The sequence below is a fragment of the Mastigoproctus giganteus genome, chromosome 9 (assembly GCF_048544385.1).
Source record: "Mastigoproctus giganteus isolate SK-2022 chromosome 9, ASM4854438v1, whole genome shotgun sequence".
In the NCBI taxonomy this organism is placed as follows: Eukaryota; Metazoa; Arthropoda; class Arachnida; order Uropygi; family Thelyphonidae; genus Mastigoproctus; species Mastigoproctus giganteus.
This window is the reverse complement of record NC_143583.1, coordinates 172,427,359-172,443,800: the sequence shown is the minus strand read 5'-3', so window position 1 is coordinate 172,443,800 and position 16,442 is coordinate 172,427,359. Positions and strand designations below refer to the sequence as shown.

Sequence of the window (16,442 nt, the reverse complement as noted above, 5' to 3'; positions counted from 1 at the left end):
GTCACAAAGTTTTAAATCGCAGTAGAGGTACAAGGCTACACCCAATTTTGGATTCAGTAGTTTTGAAGCACAACAAAAGCTGGCAGCAATCTCATATGCACGCCATGTACCAACAACAATCACCTGATTTGGCCTAGTAAGCGACTGAACACTTTCACGTTCATTGTCTGAGCATGCACAGCCTGTTTAGTTTAGTTAATTCCATTCCTAACATTTTATGTTATGTTTGTATGTACCTTTCTTGCTGAGGAAGGGGTTCGTTACCCTGAAAGCTTCTTCATCATATTAAAAACTTATTACATTTATGTTAGTTACCGCTTCCACTGGCTATACTGTATTTTCTTCTAAACAGTGACATTCAAACTGGGTTCTGCAAGACATTTTCTGAAGTTTCGCAAAAATTATAATTTTCGTTTTTTTCATAATTATATTTCCCTTTCTACTTCTTCTCACCATTATAAATAATTAATGTTTCAGTAAAGTACATATTATGTACTTTACTGAAAATTTTAAGTCATTTATGTACGTAAAAAACATATATTAACTGAAACGGATTCCATAGACATAATATTTAGAGACAAGGGTTCCGTAGGGGTTGAAAGTTTGAAGACCACTGCCCCCAACACAACCCATGTATTTACTTGTTCCATGATGGCTCCCAGCAGCCCTTGAAATCCCCAGTACCTCGCTTTCCAGGCTGCTGCTCATTCCAATAGAAGCAATGCAAGAATCACTTTCACCTCTGCCTGTGGCTACTGTTAATTTATTAGTCTGTGAATCCCCCAACTTGGGGGTTCCTTGGCAACAATTTGTCTTATTCTACTCATGCTTTTCATTATGCATGAAAACTAGCTTTTATGCTTCACCTACTTCAAAGACACGGTGACTAATCTCTCCTTTTCAATAACTGTCCTACTGAAACTCCCATTCATTTTTAAAGTAATGGAGAAATTTATCAGTGGTCAAATTTTACACACTGAAAGTTTGCCCCTTATTAACCATCAATCACCACTGAGGATTCCATCAGTAGATATACTGATATCTAATCACGTTACCCACCTATGGACAAATTCCTTGAAAAATCTAGACAAACTGAAACAGTCAGTCTTGACATTTCTAAGGCTTTTGATCAGATTCTGGAGGCAGTATTGTTATTGTTATTTGGATTTTAGGAGCATTAGCAACTAAGGCCATTTTGCTCTGGGGATATGCGGTGGTAATTTCCTGACCTTTCCGCATCCTCCGTATTTGGTGGCTCGTGGGCTCGAACCCCGGTCTAATCAAGAAGTGTGTGTGCTACACTGCTGCTCCTGCCCACCTGGCTACGAAGGCACCTGGAGGCAGTAAAAGAAACAGCAAGTTTCTTATACTGCCTCTAGAATTTCACAACTAGAATGCATTTCCCATTTACAAGTTATATCTCTAACAGTTTACTTTGCAATGGTAAATGCTCACTTTTCAAGTTAAGCCAGATTTCTGCACAGTTCTGTCTTTTTTGTTCTTCAATTCTTCTGAGTTATTTCTTACAACAGAGTATCACTGTTTCCATGCTCATCTTCAACAACACACATTTCTAAAAAAGAAAATAGCTTTACTGGGATTAGTCCTAAACTATAAACTTTTTTTAGCATAAATATATTACAAATATTTCTTTTCGTTATCAAAGGGATAGGCTCTCTCTCTCATGCTCATTGTTACTTTACTTCTAAATAAACTCTATACAATCAGAAATCCCAGATTTGTGATTTATATAGAGTTAGTCCCTGCCAAAGAATGTACCTATATCTGATGCTGTAAAACTCCAATTCTATCCAAAACGAACACATACGGGCCCTAAGCAATCAGTGCAAGATTTGCAGCAATACATGCTGAGTGGATAAAAGCCTGCATAACTGCTAAATATGGTTAACCATTGTATTCATTGTTAAAAGGATTAAGTGTAAACTCTTCTGTTCTAGTGATCATGTCAGAGTATAAACAGAACTTTTTTTTTTTTTTTTAATTAATGATCTTTCCTTACAAACTCTGTCCATTCTGCACAGACTTTATCAGTTTGCTATATTTACAGTAGTATGTGCACATTGTTAGGCCCATATCTGAACTACACTGTCCCTCAGAAACAGCAAGTTTAATGTACATTAGTTTGGTATTTACAATTTAAACAATAAGAAATGGAAGGCCAGACATTAGTAACAGTGTAAAATGCAATGACTGTAAACAGCAGCAAAATCAGAATAAATCAGTCAACTACTGAGCGCCAGGCACTCAGGATGAAGGGTCCATAGTAACAAATGGTTGTTAGTGTAGTATCTCAGAGAGAGCTTCATGATAACTGAAAAAAGTTTCTAGTACCCCGGCTTGGTCTAAAACTGAGGAACTAACAAAAGCATTGTCTATTTGAGTCTGTCCAGTTGTTGTGAATGATAAGGGTGGGAGAAGTGACTCCAACTTCTTCCTGGAAAAGCGATTAAAGTTTTGGGAGTGAAGTGACTGGCAGGTGAGGGGTGAACAAGACTCCATGTAGGTGCCTCCCCACCATCACCGCCTTAACACTGGCTCTCTGAGTACCTCCTTGCCGGGACAACTCCAGCTTTGAAAATTGTTAAAAATATTCCGAATAAATAAAAAATACTTACAATTATTAACTACCTATTTAGCAACTTTGTCACCAAAAGGAGAGTTACTTAGTACAAAGAAGCACGCCATCAAAATGCAATAAAAAAATTGGTTTTTTAATTTAAGACAAAAAGTAAATGATAGATTTCAATCGGAATAGTTTTCCCTTGATAAGCATCGAATAACGCATAGAAAATGTGATTTTTAAATTTTTAGTTCCATTAATGACTGAAATATAGAGGGGGGAACATAAAAATTACAAAAAAATAATTTAAAAAATATTTTAAAATTATATTTTAAACCTACTTGTTGAGCTCTTTCCAATGGTGTATAAGGTATAGGTTGTCGACAACACCTTGTCCCCCCCCCCATTTCTCAGACAAATTTTTGTCAACAGTGATCAATATGGCGTTATGTTGGCACACATGATGTACAAACCCATGCAAAATTTCAAGTCAATAGGTTGAGTGGTTCCAGAGATACAATGCTGTGACAGACAGATAATCAAGTGACATTATAAGGGACCCTAAAAATTATGTCACTGCCAGGAACTGAGTGAAAAGAACTTTCACTATTACTAGTGGTATTTATATCGGTGCAAAGAAGTTGTAGGCCTTTGCTGCACCAGCTTTCAAAAAAATAAAAAATAAAATAATAATAATGAATACATAATCCAGCCAACCTATGAATTTCTCCAAGTTGTCAGCCTCAAATGCCCAGGAAGACAGTTTCTCCAGAAATAAACAACTTGCTGGCTAAAAGAACACTTCCTACAATCCAGTCCAAACTTCTTCCCCCATAATTTGAACTTATAGCCCTGAGTTCTGGAATCATTCATAACAGAAAAAATTTCATCCTCATTCATTTTACTTACATTAATTTTGCTTTACACACATCAATCAACTATTCTCTAAGGCAATTATTTTCAAACTTTTTTGACTGCAACCTACAGTAAAAAATACATTTTACAAATATCTGTGGCTCAAGAACACCAATGTCAATTTTTGGTCAAAATGAGATAAGCTAAGAATTGAGCTCACAGAAATGTGAAGTTTTCTATGCAAGAACAACCAATGTCTTAACTAAAACAGAACCTTGTGTATTCAGATCCCTTGAGCCAATATCATGTCAGCAACCTTGAATAGTTTCAATGCAATAATCACCAATGTAGAATTTGGACAAGCATCTCGAATAATTCACAATACTAAAACAGCCAATGTCAACCCTGGTTTTTACTACCAGAATGCATTGCATTTGTGTCATGACTGTAGTAGGTTATAGTGAGTTGGCACTTATTTTTTAAAGTACTCTTGGCTAGTGTTTGTTATTGTTTGTATGTTCCACTGTTACGAACTTACAGACAAAATAACCAAAAATCACATGCATGAGCAGAACCACAGCCACTCTAACAGCAGCTTTGAAGGTAACTATAATTTGAAGAATGGGATGGGAAGATCAAATGCATGGTCATTAGACAGATCTGACTTAAATCTGGAATGCGATTTCTTGAAATTTCCTGGTAAGCTAAAAAATTTGGCAGGTGCAAGAAACATGTCATTGATGAACTTATACTATTCCAATATATCAAATTTATATTCTTATTTAAATCATTTCAACATTTTTAATATAACTTATGTTCACCTTTTTATTATCCTGGGAACAAATTTACTTCAACAATAATAATACTATTAATACTACCTGAAATCAATAATATTATCATCAATTTTCATAAAATGATAATATTAATTTAAATTACAAAAATAAACTAATTACCTTCCTCTGTCCTTAAAGTCCCTTCCTCCACGTCCGGGTGGTGATGGTCTTCTTCCTCTTCCAAATGGTGGAGGACGCCGTGATGGCCTTTCTGATGCCAGGTTAACATCTGAAAAATGGCACATGCACAGTATGTATGTAGGACAGATGCATAAAAAAATATATAATCTTTAATACAGGTGACCCCCGCTTAGTGCTGATAATTTGTTCCAGAAAAACAGCAGAGTGCAAGTGAATCAGCGCTGAGCAAGCGCCGTATTCCCGTAAAGTAACATATGGTACATTATACCATACGATAGCTGCCTTGATAGCTGATGATATCCAGGCAGCGTTAGGTGGGTCGGAAAACCTAGTTTGGGGGAGGGGGATAAAAAAAAGTAAAGTAAACTGCCGCCATTATCAACCCACTGCAGGAAGGAAGCCTCCTCAACAATTCATGTTGAGGGAAATGGATCATAATCTGCCTCGCTGGTCAACTGCGGGTTGGTGGATCAACCGTATTTAGCAGTCAGGGGCTTGAACCCCGGTCTACTCAAGGAGCGTGTGCTACTGCAGTCCCGCTCCTGACCATTCGGCTACGGAGACCTTTTGGGGGGACACACAGACTAAAAGGTTGATGGTAGCTGCAGGCATGGGCAAAAGTGATTCTTGCACTGCTTCTATTAGAATGAGAAGTAGCCTGGAAAGCAAGGCAATGGAGATTTTCAGGACTGCTGGAAGTCTTAGGGTAACACATGGGCTGTGTTAGGGTAACTAAGAGTGGAAACAGGTGCATGTATACATGCATGTACACCAATGCTAGGAGTATAGTTAACAAATTTGATGAGCTTCAAGTGCTAGTCAAGACATCAAAGGCAGATGTGGTGTCACACAGACATAAGCAATGCAGAATTGGAATTTGGGGAGTACAATGTGGACAGAAAGGATAGACAGGACAGGAAGGGAGGGGTTATGCTGTTAGTTAAGGAACACAAAATCTAAGGAAGTGCATCCAACTGATGTTGGGGGACAAGGCATCGTTGAGTCTATTTGGTGTGACATAAGCACTGGGAAAGGAAAAATGAGAGTAGGTGGGTGTTATAGGCCTAATGAATCAGATGAGTATAATGAGCAATTGTGCAGAGAAATAGTGGGCCAGTAAATCAGAATGTCTTATAATGGGGGATTTTAACTTTCCATATATTGACTGAAACTTGTGGATTGGTCAATCGCACACTAGCAAGACTTTTGTGGATTTATTGGATGACTGTTTTCTATAGCAACATGTTTGAGAGGCAACCAGAGGGAGTAATACTCTTGATCTGATTATCAGCAGTGATTATTCATGCATTAAAAAATTGCAGATAAAGGAACCAGTGGGTGACAGTGACACAATGTACTGATGTGGGAATTACTTAGGGATGTAAACTACCATCAAGGCTAAAGGGAAGGGCTTTTCTTTAGTAAAGGTGACTACAGGGGTCTCGGACAGTTTTTAAATTCTGTACAGTGGGATCAACTGATGATGTTACAAATGTAAAATTCTAAATGGAAAGCCTTCAGGGACTTAATTTTTGAGGCTACTAGGCTTTTCATTCCAACTAAGAAATACTGTTCAAGGTTAGGCTTAAATGGATGTCAGATGAACTAATGAGGCTTGTTATTTTATTTTTTTTTTTTGTTAGCACATCGGCTTCTGTGGCCATAACGCACCTTCCAAAGTTTTTGGGTTATCTACTCTGTTCCAAGCCTGAGGCGGGATGCGAACAATGAGACTTGTGGCAAAGAGAAAAAATGTATGGGATGCATATTAAGGATATCAGGCGACACAGAAGCCTATGGCAGATATAAACTAGTTTGCAATCAAGTCACAAAGGAGGTTCGGCAGGCGAAGGCAGATTACGAGAAATTGTTGGCAAAGGAAGCAAAGAAAAACCAGGAAAGAGTTCTTTACTTATGTGAACACTAGAAGGTAAGGGGTGAATTAGATTGGACCATTTAACATAGATGGGTTGTTAGATTTAACAACCCATCTATGTGAAATCTATGTTAAATCTAATTCAACCCATCTATGAATTAGATTTAACATAGCTTGCTTTCTTGAATCGTATGCCTCTACTAAAATGCTATTAGAGTTGTTGCAAACTCTAATTGGGAGCTAAGTGATTTTGCAATAACTGAGAGCAAAGTGGAGGAGAAATTGTTGAAATCAAACATAAAAATATCACCAGGGTGGATGGGATCTATCCAGTTATATTAAAGGAGGCAGCAAAGGAAGTAAGCAAACCCTTAGTCATAATTATGAGTTTCCTTCGACACAGGGGATGTCCACATGGACTGGAGGTGTGCAAATGTATCACAAATTCACAACGGGGGTTCAAAAGGTGACACAAGTAACTACAGACCTGTTAGTTTAACTTGGTTCCGGGGTAAAATAATGTAATCACTGGTTAAAGAAGCATTGCAGGGTCCTCTAGACAAGGCTGCACGAATAGTTTAGACAGCATGGGATTGCTAAAGGGAGGTCTTGTCTAACCAATTTCATTGGATACAATGATGTGGTCACAAAGGAACTGAATGCCAAAAATAATTTTAATATCATATACTTGGATTTCAGGATAGCTTTTGATACTGTTGCACATGGAAGACTGCTGCACAAATTGGAGGGGTATGGCATTAAGGGTAAGTTTCTACAATGGATAATGGGATGGTGAGTGTTAGATGACAGAGAGTGGTAATCAATGGACACTGCTCTTCGTGGACAAAATGTTATTAGTGCAGTTCTCCAGGGTTTGGTACATTGTTGTTTTGTATATTTATCAATGATATTGATGAAGGTATATCAGGTTCAACGTCCAAGTTTGCAGATGATACAAAGGTTGGCAGGGTTGTTAATGACAGTATGCTATTCCAACTGGATCTAGATAAGTTGGGAAAATGGGCTGAGAAGCGGCAACTGAAATTTAACATTGACAAATGCAAAGTACTGCATATGGGTAGCAATAACCGAAGAGAAATGTATCAAGCATGTAGTACTACACAGAAAGTGGAAAGTGAAACAGACCTGGGGGTAATTGTGCAGTGAAATATGAAGTTTGCTAAGCAGTGCAGATGGGCTGCCAGGACAGGTCATTGAATCTTGTCAATGATATATAGAAATTTTGCTAGCAGGGACAGGGAGGTGATTATCCAGTTATACAAAGCAATAATCAAGAGTACTGTGCACAGGTCTGGAGGCCTCATTTTAGGAAGGATGTAGAGTTGCTAGAATGTGTACAAAGAAGGGAAACACAATTGGTGAGGGGAACAAAGGGGTGCTCTTACCAAGAAAGGCTTAATTTCTTCAAATTGCAGCACCTGCGAGGTGATCTGATTGAGGTGTATAAGGTCTGGAATGGGTTGAGAAAGCTGAATGCTGATGGGATCCTTCCTCTTGCTCCAAATAAGAACCCGAGGGGGCACAGTTTCAAATAGGGGAAAGATAGTTGTAGAACAGATATGCGGAAATTTGCCTGTAGCCAGCGAGTAGTTGATTAATGGAAGAGGCTTTCATCTTTTGTTGTGAAAGTTGATAGCCTAAATAAATTTTTTAAGGCTGAGCTGGGCAGACACCTGGAACGAATGGAGGGTGAAATGGGAGGGTTTTTTTTTTTTTTTTGGCTGATGCTGCATAAGCTTGCTTTCTTGAATCGTATGCCTCTACTAAAATGCTAATGTATTTGTGAGCTGTGGTCTATACCAGTGCGACTCACAAATAATACATGGTAGTGAAAAGCCGCCAAATGTCGGTCAACATATTTAATATTAAAAATCTGTACAAATAAAATATTCTCTGTTACATATGTATATAATTATGTGGTAAGTAACAACATTACATATGAAAATTAAAACTTAAAATGCCAATTAAAATCATGAATCTATTAATCCGATGGCAATGGGGTGTAGAGTGGTCCTCTTCCTAGTAAACTAAAAGGGGTTTTACTTTAAAATCCCCCGCAGCATTACCACTCAACAATAAAGAAAACCAATCTTTCGTCGCTTTGAAGCCTGGCATGTTTTTTTTTTACTTTTTGCGATATGAAACTTCTTTTAGGCATTCATTTCCAAAAAAAGTTCTGTTTCATCTATGTTAAAAACTTGTTGAGAAGTATAAAGCCTCTCTTCAATAATTTCAAGAAGTCCTTTTTTGAAAGTTTTGGCTACTTCTTGATCTGCACTTATGGGTTGTCCCAGAATTTTACTTCTATTGAACCAGCCCTTATTGGCTTTAAATGGTTCCACATTTTTTTTTTCAAGTTGAGCTTTCTTCAGATCATCATATAGGCCAATTGCTTTTTATTTAATAATATTTAACTTATCGGAATTGTGCTTTGGATATTATCTTCAATAAAATTATTTAGAAGTCTCTCCGTTTCAATTATAATAGCCAACCTAGCCATAACCAATTTAACTGTTTGCAGTGGAACAGCCGTCTTTCCCACTGCTAAAATTAATTCTTTATCTTTTATAATTGTTCGTTCAGTTGAATCTGCCAGTCCTCAATGATTGCACACATCCACTTGTCGTTGAATGGAATTGATTCGCTTCAAAACGTATAATTTAATTTTCAAATTCGGTCTTTTTCTTACCTTAGTAGGCTTCGTACTGCATCCAGACATTGTTGCTTTTTAATTCTTATCCGCCATTATTCATCTTCAAAAATGTAACTGCGTTGCATTAATTATCATACAATGTTTGAGTAAACTGTCCATTACCTAACACTGTACTGAGTGATGACTAGACTTCGGATAAATGCATATAACACAAATATTACAAGCAATATACTTGATCGTTTTTAAAATGTTGATCTCGGCACTATGTAACAAGCCAGCGTACTGCAATTAAATTAGCGTGGAAGAAAATTTCACTGAGCGTAGGAAACTTTTTAATGCTGCTTTCCTATTCTTTTTCAAGCTATCGGCTACATCAGATGAAGTGTTTTTGTTAAACATGCCAAAAATTTAATCTGTACGCCAGTAAAAGTGTTATAGTGAGTTGTGATGGTGTTAGAGTGAGATAGGGGTTATAATATAAGAACAGCGTTGTAGCGAATCAGCGTATAGCGAACCATGTTATAACAAGGGCTTGCTGTATTTGTTAAATATCTAAAGTGAATATTAAAAATTACACAATGTTCTTTTTGTTCTTTAATAAACAGTGAAACAGTGCTTGACTCTCACTGTTTCCCACAAAGTATGATTACAAAAACTCGGCAACTTCAAGAAAAATGCAATCAAAAGGCTTTTGACTGTATTTGGCTTAAGCCTTTTAAATAAGCTTTCATCTTAATTGATTGCCAACTGTTTTTTGTAACTGGTATGCAAATTTCTCTCTGACTACTAAACTGTAGGTGATGGTAGCAGGCTTTCTGTCTTCTAACTTTGCCACTTCTGCTTTCCTCTTGTTTGTTAACGACCTACTTCTGCTAACTGGAAATCAATTGCATTCAACTTTTGGAATAACCACTACCAATTCCTTAAATGGTGATCTCCGGGCCATTCTCCCAGACACTTTTGACACTGTTGTGCATGGAAGAGTACTGTACAAATTGGAGCAGAATGGTATAAAGGGTAAGTTGTTACAATGGATGAAAGGAGAAGACAGAGGGTGGTAATCAATGGGTGCTACTCTTCGTGGACTAATGTTATTAGTGGAATCCCACAGGGTTCGGTGTTGGGTCCACTGTTGTTCTGTATATTTATCAATGATATTGATGAGGGTATATCAGACTTAGTGTCGAAGTTTGCAGATGATACAAAAGTTTGCAGGGTTGTTGATGACAGTAATGGCAGTGTGCTACTGCAACAGGATCTAGAAAATTTTGGCAGATGGGCTGAGTGGTGGCAACTGAAGTTTAACATTGACAAATGCAAAGTACTGCATATGGGTAGAAGTAACCCCAGAGAAATGTACCAACTGTGTAGTACTACACTTAAGGTGGTAGAAAATGAAAGAGACCTGGGAGTAATTGTTCAGTCAGATATGAAGTTTTCTGAGCAATGTAGGCAGGCAGGCAGGCAGGTCATGGGGTGTTGTCAATAATATACAGGAATTTTGTTAGCAAGGAAAAGGAGGTGACTGTCCCTCTGTATAAGGCAATGGTCAGGCCACGCCTTGAGTACTGCGTGCAGGCCTGGAGGCCTCATTTTAGGAAGGATGTAGATTTGCTTGAGCGTGTACAGAAAAGGGCAACAAGATTGGTGAGGGGAATGAAGGGATCCTCTTACCAGGACAGGCTTAAGTTCTGCAAATTGCAGCAGCTGGAGACTAGGCACCTGCAAGGTGATCTGATCTGATATAAGGCCTTGAATGGAGTGAGCACACTAAATTCTGATGGGATTCTTCCACTTGTTCAGATTAAGAACCTAAGGGGACATAAATTGAAACTGAGGAAGGACAGATGCAGAATAGATGTGCAGAAATTTGCTTTTAGCCAGAGGGTGGTTAATTGCTGGAACAAAGTTCCATCTGTCGTTGTGGGATTTTTTTCCTTCTTTTTTTTTTGCTGATGCTGCATAAGCTCGTACACTTGCTTTCTTGCATCACATGCACACTACAACTACTACTACTTGCATCTACACCAATACTAGGAGTATAGTAAATAAATTTGATGAATTTGAGGTGCTAGCAAAGACATCAAAAGCGGATGATGATGGGATATCAGAAACATGACGCCACACAGAGATAAGGAATGCAGAATTGGAATTTGGGGAGTACAACACGTACAGAAAGGATAGACAAGTTAGAAAGGCAGGACGTGTCATGCTGTTAGTTACGAAACAAAATTATACGGAGTGCATCCAGTTGACATGGGTGGACAGTGCACTGTTGAGTGAGTTTGGTGTGATATAAGCACTGGGAAAGCAAAGTTGAGAGTAGGCGTGTGTTACAGGCCTAATAACTCTGATGAGTACAACAAACAACTTTACAGAGAAAACAGAGTGTGCCAGTAAATCAGACTGTCTTATAATGACGGATTTTAACTTCCCAGATATAGACTGGAACTTGTGGGTTGGTCACTCACACACTAAACTATCTGGTTATATTAATGGAGGCAGCAAAGGAAGTAAGCAGGCCCTTAACCATGATTATGAGGGCATCCTTGGACTCAGGGGAGGTTCCTATGGACTGGAGAAATGCAAATGTTTCCCCAATTTACAAAGGGGGATCTAAAAGTGACACGAGTAATTACAGACCTGTTAGTATAACTTCGATCTGGGGAAAATAATGGATTCACTGGTTAAAGACGCACCACGGGGTCATCTGGACAAGACTGCAGTTATAGTTCAAACAGAGCATGGGTTTGTTAAGAGGAATTTTGTCTAACAAAGTGGATTGGATACTATGATGTGGTCACAAAGGAACTGGATGCCAAAATTAATTTTGATATCATATACTTGTGTTTTAGGAAAGTTCTTGATACTGTTGCACATGGAAGACTAATGTACAAGTTCGAGCAGTATGGCATTAAGAGCAAGTTGCTACAATGGATAAAAAGATGGTTGAGTGGGAAAAGACAGGAGTGGTAATCAATGAGCACTGCTCTTCATAGACTAATGTTATTAGTGGAGTTCCCCAGAGATCAGTGTTGGGCTCATTGTTGTTTTCTGTATATATCAGTGATATTGATGAAGGTATATCAGGCTTAACGTCCAAGTTAGCAGACAATACAAAAGTTGGTAGGGTTGTTAATGACACTAATGAAGTGCACTACTGCAAGGATCTAGAAAAACTAAGCAGATGGGCTGAGAGGTGCCAACTGAAGTTTAACATTGACAAATGTAACATACTGCACACGGGTAGCACTAACCCCAGAGTAACATACCAACTAGGTGGTACCAAACTCAAGGTAGCCAAGAATGAAAATGACCTGTGTGTAATTATGCAATCAGATATGAAGTTTTCTGAGCAGTGTAGACAGGCTGCAAGAGTAGCTCATGGTTTCTTGTCAATGATATACAGGAATTTTGCTAGCAGGGATAAAGAGGTGATTGTCCCCTTGTATAAGGCAATGGTCAGCCCACACCTTGAGTACTGTATACAGGTCTGGAGGTCTCATTTTAGGAAGAATGTAGAGCTGCTGGAACGAGTAGAGAAAATCGCAACGAGATTGGTGAGTGGAACAAAGGGTTCCTCTTACCAAGAAAGGCTTAAGTTCTGCAAATTGCAGCTTCTGGAGACTAGGCACCTGTGAGGTCATCTGACTGAGGTGTATAAGGCCTTGTTGAAGAGGTTGATCATGCTGAATTCTGATGGGATTCTTCCGCCTGCTCAGATTACCAACCTGAGGGGGCATAAATTCAAATTGAAGAAAGAGTTTTAGAATAGATGAGTATAAATTTGCCTTTAGCCAGCAGTTGGTTAATTGCTGGAATAAACTTCCATCTGCCATTGTGGAAGTTGATACCTTAAATAAATTCAAGGAGGAACTGGACAAACTTTTAGAGGGAATGATTGTGTGAATTTTTTTTTTTTTTTTTTTTTTTTTGTGGCTGAGGCTAATACACTTCCTTTCTTGCATCATGTCTCAATTACTACTACATCTCATATTGTGAATACTTTCACGAGTTCCTTGGTAATGCACTACCTCGAATAAGCAATGCTTGAATAGTTTTATACACATTTGAATATCTTTCAACATTCGGATCCATTTCTTCCAAAATCTGCATTCCCTTATTAATTATGGCAAATGATTCTGCAATCTTTTTCGCTGAAAACTTTCTTGCAGGCTGGTGTTTTTCTACATTTTCTCTATCTCTTCTTCTTTTCTAACATCTTGTAGTTCCAGCTCAATCAGCTCATCATTAGTTAATTCTTTTTGTGTTTTCGACAAACTGCTCCACATCGTTTGCATCCACTTCCAATTTCAGCTGTTTTCCAAGTTCTACGACTTGGTTACTAATCTCGGTAATAGCATTATCCTTATCAAACCTAGGGACATGAATTCCGATGAGATTCTTCCATATGCCACTCATGCATTTATTAGTAACCTCATCCCATGCTGCAGCTACGTTCATTGTGCAATATATATATATATTTTTTTTTGTTAGTTATTGGCACATCGGCTTCTGTGGCCATAATGCACCTCCCAAGGGTTTTGAGCTACTCTGATCCATGCCCGAGGTGGGATTCGAACCCGCTACCTTGGTTTGTTAGTTAGTTTGTTATTTGGTTTTTAGGAGCATTAGCAACTAAGGCCATATTGCTCCGGATTATGCGGTGGTCATTCCCTAACCTTTCCGCATCCTCCGTATTTGGTGGTGACGGGTTCAAACCCCGGGTCTAATCAAGAAGCGTGTGCCACTACCTTGGCATTGCCAGTCAGGCACTTTACCCACCCGGCTAGCCCGGTCGGCTCATTGTGCAATGCAAAATGTTATAAGCCTTCCAAAATTCTCTCAGAGTTTGCCCGTTTTGAGTAGCAGTAATAGCCTGAGAGAAAGTCTTTCAATGGTAATAAGCGTTAAATGCAGCAATAATTCCTTGATGTAGTGTTTGGTGGAAGGTACACTTCTTTAACATCAGGATGAATGTCATCCAAGTGTGTAAGATGTCCAGGTGCATTATTCAACATTAACAAAATTTTAAATGGGATGTCTTTTTCATGACAATAATTCTTGTCTTGTCTGATAAAACAATTTACATACCAATTTTCAAACAACAGTATGGCCATCCACGCCTTTTTGTTATGCCGATAAAACACTGGCAGGGTGTGTTAATTGATATTTTTTAAAGCCCTTGGATTTTCAGAATGATAAATCATCAATGGTTTTAGCTTATATCCTGCTACATTTTCTCCAAAAAGCAGGGAGACACTATCTTTGAATGCCTTAAATCTTGGCATTTTTCATGCATTTTTTTTTTCAAAATAATACTTGTTTCATCCACATTGAATGAAACATGGGCAAATATTCTCTCTCTTCAACGATACGATTAAACGCTGCCTTAAAAGCTTCGGCAGCTTCTGTATCCACACTAGCTGCTTCCCAACTTACTTTCACATTATACAAATTGTAATGTTTTCTAAACATACTGAAATGTACACGACTCGTGACAAAAGTTTTTGTAGTCATCTCCTGGCTGTAACTTTAAAGTTTCGAAAAGGCTTCTTGCTTTAGCCTGAATAGCTAATAAGCTAAGGGGTAGACACTTCTGAGTTTGATCCTCTATCCATGCAACTAATAAATTTTCCATCTTACGAATAGGCCCAGTTCTTGTTTTCATTATTATTGTTGAGTTCATAGGCACTGACGCTTTTACCGCTTCACGAATTGTCTTTGTCCTTCATTATGGTGGATATAGTCGAGTGAGATAAGGTGAAGTCAAGAGCCAGTTCCGTTACAGATTTACCTTTTTCATGTCGTGTTATTATATTCGGCTTTGTCTCTAAATTTCAGCTTATTGTCTTTCTCTTCTTCTTGACAGGAGATGGTGAATCAATTTTACGTTTACTAGCCATATTAATTTGGGATAGTTTGGTTCCCAAGAAAACAAAAATATTGGGAATCACACATCTATAATATTACATTCACTAGCTTTGCAGAACAGAGAGAGAGAGACTGAGTCATACTGCGAGTAGTAGGCTTAGTGTTACTGTACTAAGCACGGGATGCCATAATTGTCGTATGTTGTCATCAGCAAGTGCAACTTATTGTTAGGATTCAAGTTCTATTTATTTTTTTTTCTTTTGTAATTTATTAAATTTTTTTGTAAATTTAATATGTCACTGTCATAACTACGAATGGTCATAATTTGGAAGGTTGTAAGATGGGGAGTATCTGTACTTTAAAAACTCATAAATCAGTATCCATTCCCATATTTGTTGATGGGTAAGATAAATGAGGTAAGAAAAATGAAGATGGTTTAGAGTTGACATGGATTTTATTTTTTATAAAAATATCACTTCATACAAAAATCGCCAAATATATTACTCTATTTTCAAGACTTGTCCCTCTATACTGACACATTTTGCAATTGCCATGGAAAAGCACTGATGTCAACAGCACAGAAATAGACTGCATAGCCAATTTAGCATGCTATGCTTGAATTTGTTATTTATCTGAATTTCAGTCCACCAGGTGGTCCTAATTGGCTTAAACAAGGAAAGTCACTAGGAGTCTAAATCTGAATTGTAAGGAGAGCAGAATATGATTTCTGAGGCCAAGGTTACACGTTGTTGTTTTTGTTGCTGCCATCAAGTTCAATGTATGTGGATCAGTTTCACAGTTTCCCATACCATTTCTTATGACCAAATGAATTTATGACATTATGAGCCAAAACATGATTACAAATGACTTTACATTACAAATTTAACAGAAAAACATTCAAGCCTAAAGGCAAGTAAGGCTCGTGGAGTTAGTAATAGTACTAGAGGCATGTGATGCAAGAAACGAAGCATATGAGCTTATGTAGCATCAGCGAAAAAAAAAAAAAAAAAAAATTTCACACAACCATTCCCCCTAAAAGTTTGTCCAGTTCCTCCTTGAATTTATTTAAGCTATCAACTTCCACAACAACAGATGGAAGTTTGTTCCAGCAATTAATTGCTGGAACAAACCACCCGCTGGCTAAAGGCAAATTTCTATAGGCATCTGTGTCTTTCCTGATAAATTTATATGCGACAGATGAATTTTTGTTCTCTGCCACATCTCACTAGGTCATCTGACATCCTTTTAGGCCTAAACCTTGAATGGTATTTCTTAAGTGGTATGAAAAGCCTAGTAGCTTCCAAGATTAATTCCTTGAAGGATCAAGATCGTACATGTTCTTCAACGTGTATAGCCTACTAACCCTAACCTCAACTGCCGACAAGCTGCTCTTAACTCCATCAAGAAAGAAAACACCATCATTGTCATTCCAACCGACAAGGGACGCCACATGGATGTATTGGATTGTTTGGAGTATTTGATCAAGGCTCTCGCCCTCCTGTGTGATCCTAATGTCTACGAATCTGGATGCGACCCTCGCATCAAGGCCTTGGGGCAACTAGAGTCAAAGGTTAACAAGTTGGTTTACGAGTGGTTCAAATGCAAGAA

The 16,442-nt window shown here is 38.1% G+C and overlaps 1 protein-coding gene across 2 annotated transcripts in view; it reads right to left on the bottom strand.

The window, feature by feature from the left end:
• Neos (nuclear receptor coactivator protein neosin) overlaps positions 1–16,442 on the bottom strand; it is a 199,167-nt gene that overhangs the window by 103,418 nt on the left and 79,307 nt on the right. For both annotated transcript variants that reach the window (XM_090381134.1, XM_090381135.1), the window contains exon 5: positions 4,390–4,498. In XM_090381134.1, coding sequence (XP_090237260.1) covers positions 4,390–4,498 — 109 coding nt within the window. The remainder of the gene's footprint in view (positions 1–4,389; positions 4,499–16,442) is intronic.